This window comes from Rhinichthys klamathensis, unplaced genomic scaffold, assembly GCF_029890125.1.
Source record: "Rhinichthys klamathensis goyatoka isolate OS25496 unplaced genomic scaffold, OSU_Roscu_1.1 h1tg000113l_1, whole genome shotgun sequence".
Lineage (NCBI taxonomy): Eukaryota > Metazoa > Chordata > Actinopteri > Cypriniformes > Leuciscidae > Rhinichthys > Rhinichthys klamathensis.
Genome location: NW_026606650.1, coordinates 462501 through 467500, shown reverse-complemented (window position 1 = coordinate 467500; position 5000 = coordinate 462501). Strand labels below are relative to the sequence as shown.

At 39.6% G+C, this 5000-nt stretch overlaps 1 protein-coding gene across 1 annotated transcript in view; it reads left to right on the top strand.

The window, feature by feature from the left end:
• The window catches only part of dmgdh (dimethylglycine dehydrogenase), a 24458-nt gene that overhangs the window by 2341 nt on the left and 17117 nt on the right, over positions 1-5000 (top strand). Inside the window, exons 3-5 of the mRNA XM_056254653.1 lie at positions 1268-1366; positions 1465-1629; positions 4152-4356. Coding sequence (XP_056110628.1) covers positions 1268-1366; positions 1465-1629; positions 4152-4356 — 469 coding nt within the window. The remainder of the gene's footprint in view (positions 1-1267; positions 1367-1464; positions 1630-4151; positions 4357-5000) is intronic.

Genomic DNA, 5000 nt, shown 5'->3' with positions numbered 1-5000 from the left:
GTTGCACGTCCACTACTAGTTAGTGTGCTAGTTAGGTTGCACGTCCACTACTAGTTAATGTGCTAGTTAGTGTGCACGTCCACTACTAGTTAGTGTGCTAGTTGGTGTGCACGTCCTCTACTAGTTAGTGTGCTAGTTAGTGTGCACGTCCACTACTAGTTAGTGTGCTAGTTAGGTTGCACGTCCACTACTAGTTAGTGTGCTAGTTAGTGTGCACGTCCTCTACTAGTTAGTTTGCTAGTTGGTGTGCACGTCCTCTACTAGTTATTGTGCTAGTTAGTGTGCACGTCCTCTACTAGTTATTGTGCTAGTTGGTGTGCACGTCCTCTACTAGTTAGTGTGCTAGTTAGTGTGCACGTCCACTACTAGTTAGTTTGCTAGTTGGTGTGCACGTCCTCTACTAGTTAGTGTGCATGTCCTCTACTAGTTAGTGTGCTACTAGTTAGTGTGCTAGTTAATTGTCCAATACTAGTTATTGTGCTAGTTACTGTGCACGTCCACTACTAGTTATTGTGCTAGTTAGTGTACACGTTCTCTACTAGTTAGTGTGCACGTCCACTACTAGTTAGTGTGCACATCCACTACTAGGTAGTGTGCTAGTTAGTGTGCACGTCCACTACTAGTTATTGTGCTAGTTACTGTGCACGTCCTCTACTAGTTAGTGTACACGTCCACTACTAGTTAGTGTGCTAGTTAGTGTTCACATCCTCTACTAGTTAGTGTGCACATCCTCTACTAGTAAGTGTGCATGTTACCAGTTAGGGTGCTAGTTAGTGTGCACGTTCTATACTAGTTAGTGTGTACGTCCTCTACTAGTTAGTGTGCACATCCTCTACTAGTAAGTGTGCATGTTACCAGTTAGGGTGCTAGTTAATGTGCACCTCCTCTACTAGTCAGTGCGCACGTCCACTACTAGTTATTGTGCTAGTTAGTGTGCATGTCCATTACTAGTTAGTGTGCACATCCTTTACTAGTAAGTGTGCATGTTACCAGTTAGGGCGCTAATTAGTTAGGGCGCTTAAACTAGTTAGTGTGCACGTCCTACACTAGTTAATGTGCACGTCCAAATACTAGTTAGTGTGCTAGTTAATGTGCACGTCCCATACTAGTTAGTGTGCTAGTTAGTGTGTACGTCCTATACTAGTTAATGTGCACGTCCTACTGTATACTAGTTAGTGTAGATGTCCTCTACAAATTAGTGTGCTCATCCCCTAGTTAGTGTGCAAGTGTCTGTATGACAGGATGCTGATGATGTCATCATCCACAGGCGGGACTCACCACATATTATCATCCAGGCATTAATCTGAAGAAGATTCATTACTACAGCATCAAACTGTTCGAGCAGCTGGAGGCCGAGACGGGACAGGTGAGAGAGACGCGTCAGTAACTCGTTCAGCGAGAGAGATTCGTTAGAGTGTGTTGAAGGGTCTGAACGGTGTGTGTGTGTGTGTGTGTGTGTGGCAGGCCGTGGGCTTCCATCAGCCGGGCAGCATCAGGATCGCCTCCACTCCGGTCCGAGTCGACGAGCTCAAATATCAGATGAGCCGAACTCACTGGCATCCCACGCCTCAGTTCCTCATCGAGCCGGAGAAGATCCAGCAGCTCTTCCCTCTGCTCAACATGAACAAGGTACACACACCACCCCACGCCGGCACTGAAACACACACAACATAAACAGCATCCGACTGCGAGTCGCACCGGGCTGAAAAAACACAGAGTGTGAGACACATTTTCAGTGTTGTGTGTAACTAAAGTAACGCATTACTTTTAAATTTACAACACAAAATGTGAGTTAATTTTTCAAAGAAGAAACGCAAGTTACCTTATTTTCCACATTTATTGACTGACAGCTCTCCTGTCCCCATGTTGAGAAAAATTTAAGTGCAGAGGTGTGTGTGTGTGTAAACATGATGATTATTGTAGTTCTAGACTAAATGTGAGCATTTACTCATCTCACTTGCACACAAAAAAGATTCAATATTCCTCAAAATGAATAAAATCAGTGAAATGCTATATTAAATTAACCTCCAATACTTAAATATGTTAAATAAAACAAATATATTTTTTATGCATTTAATCTCATTTTATTGACCTGTGTACTTGCTTCTGACCTTCGACGATTCTGTTAAACCACAAGCAAAAATGAATTTGCATTTCCTTCAGTCTTATTATTTAAACTTTGGTGTGAAAGGGCCTTTACATTTACATACCAAAAATAAAACTTTTTTGTTATAAAAAAACAAACAACCTCAGCCCAGGTGAGAAACCGTAACGCAAAAGTTATGTAACGCATTACTTTTCTTAAAAAGTAACTAAATAACGCAATTAGTCACTTTTTTGGGAGTGACTTAATTATTGTAACGTATTACTTTTATTAAAAAGTAACGGAATTAGTTACTTTTTTGGGAGTAATGCAATATTGTAACGCATTACTTTTCTTAAAAAGTAACTAAATAACGCAATTAGTCACTTTTTTGGGAGTAACACAATATTGTAACGCATGACTTTCCTTAAAAAGTAACTAAATAACGCAATTAGTCACTTTTTTGGGAGTAATACAATATTGTAACGCATTACTTTTCTTAAAATGTAACTAAATAACGCAATTAGTTACTTTTTTGGGAGCAACACAATATTGTAACGCATTACTTTTCTTAAAATGTAACTAAATAACACAATTAGTTACTTTTTTGGGAGTAATACAATATTGTAACGCATTACTTTTCTCAAAAAGTAACTAGGTAACGCAATTAGTTACTTTTTTGGGAGTGACTCAATATTGTAACGCATTACTTTTTTTAAAATGTAACTAAATAACGCAATTAGTTTCTTTTTTGGGAGTGACTCAATATTGTAACGCATTACTTTTCTCAAAAAGTAACTAGGTAACGCAATTAGTTACTTTTTTGGGAGTGACTCAATATTGTAACGCATTACTTTTCTCAAAAAGTAACTAAATAACGCAATTAGTCACTTTTTTGGGAGTAATACAATATTGTAACGCATTACTTTTCTTAAAATGTAACTAAATAACGCAATTAGTTACTTTTTTGGGAGTGACTCAATATTGTAACGCATTACTTTTCTCAAAAAGTAACTAGGTAACGCAATTAGTTACTTTTTTGGGAGTGACTCAATATTGTAACGTATTACTTTTCTTAAAAAGTAACGCAATTAGTTACTTTTTGGGAGTGACTCAATATTGTAACGCATTACTTTTCTCAAAAAGTAACTAGGTAACGCAATTAGTCACTTTTTTGGGAGTGACTCAATATTGTAACGTATTACTTTTCATAAAAAGTAACGCAATTAGTTACTTTTTTGGGAGTAACACAATATTGTAACGCATTACTTTTCTTAAAAAGTAATTAAATAACGCAATTAATTACTTTTTGGGAGTAACACAATATTGTAACTACTTTTCTTAAAATGTAACTAAATAACGCAATTAGTTACTTTTTTTGGGAGTAACAATATTGTAACGCATTATTTTTCTTAAAATGTAACTAAATAACGCAATTAGTTACTTTTTTGGGTAGTAACACAATATTGTAACGCATTACTTTTCTTAAAATGTAACTAAATAACGCAATTAGTCACTCTTTTGTGAGTGATCAATATTGTAACGTATTACTTTTCTTAAAAAGTAACGCAATTAGTTACTTTTTGGGAGTAAGAATATTGTAACGCATTACTTTTCTTAAAATGTAACTAAATAACGCAATTAGTTACTTTTTTGGGAGTAACACAATATTGTAACACACTACTTTTCTTAAAATGTAACTAAATAACGCAATTAGTTACTTTTTTGGGAGTAACACAATATTGTAACGCATTACTTTTCTTAAAATGTAACTAAATAACGCAATTAGTCACTTTTTTGGGAGTGACTCAATATTGTAACGTATTACTTTTCTTAAAAAGTAACGCAATTAGTTACTTTTTTGGTAGTAACACAATATTGTAACGTATTACGCAATTCGTTACGCAATTTGTTACTGTTTAAGGGAGTAACGCAATATTGTAATGCTTTACTTTTCAAAGTAACTTTCCCCAACACTGCACATTTTATGATTCCATTCATTAATACTGTGAAATCCCAATAAATAAAACGCAACATTCACACACACATGTTCCTCTGCGTGTGTCAGGTGTTGGCAGGTCTGTATAACCCGGGTGACGGTCACATCGACCCATACTCTCTGACGATGGCTCTAGCGGCGGGAGCGCGGATGTACGGCGCTCAGATCTATCCTCACACTCCGGTCACGGGCCTTACACACACTGCTGACGGCAGATGGGACGTCCAGACTCCACACGGAACCATCCGGGCCAATCGCATCGTCAATGCCACAGGTTAGGCCACACCCTCATATGTTAGGCCACTCTCCATGCTAGGTCACACCCCCATATGTTAGGCCACTCCCCACGTTAGGTCACACCCCCATATGTTAGGCCAGACCCCCACATGTTAGGCCACTCCCCACGCTAGGTCACACCCCCATATGTTAGGCCACTCCCCACGTTAGGTCACACCCCATATGTTAGGCCACACCCCACATTAGATCACACCCCCATATGTTAGGCCACACCCCACGTTAGATCACCCCCCCACATGTTAGGTCACCCCCCCATATGTTAGGTCACACCCCCATATGTTAGGCCACTCCCCACGTTAGGTCACACCCCCATATGTTAGGCCAGACCCCCACATGTAAGGCCACTCCCCACGCTAGGTCACACCCCTATATGTTAGGCCACTCCCCACGTTAGGTCACACCCCCATATGTTAGGCCAGACCCCCACATGTTAGGCCACACCTCCCGTTAGGCCACACTCTCATATGTTAGGCCACACCCCATATGTTAGGCCACACCCCACATTAGATCACACCCCCATATGTTACGCCACACTCCACGTTAGATCACCCCCCCATATGTTAGGTCACCCCTCCATATGTTAGGCCACACCCCACATTAGATCACACCCCCATATGTTAG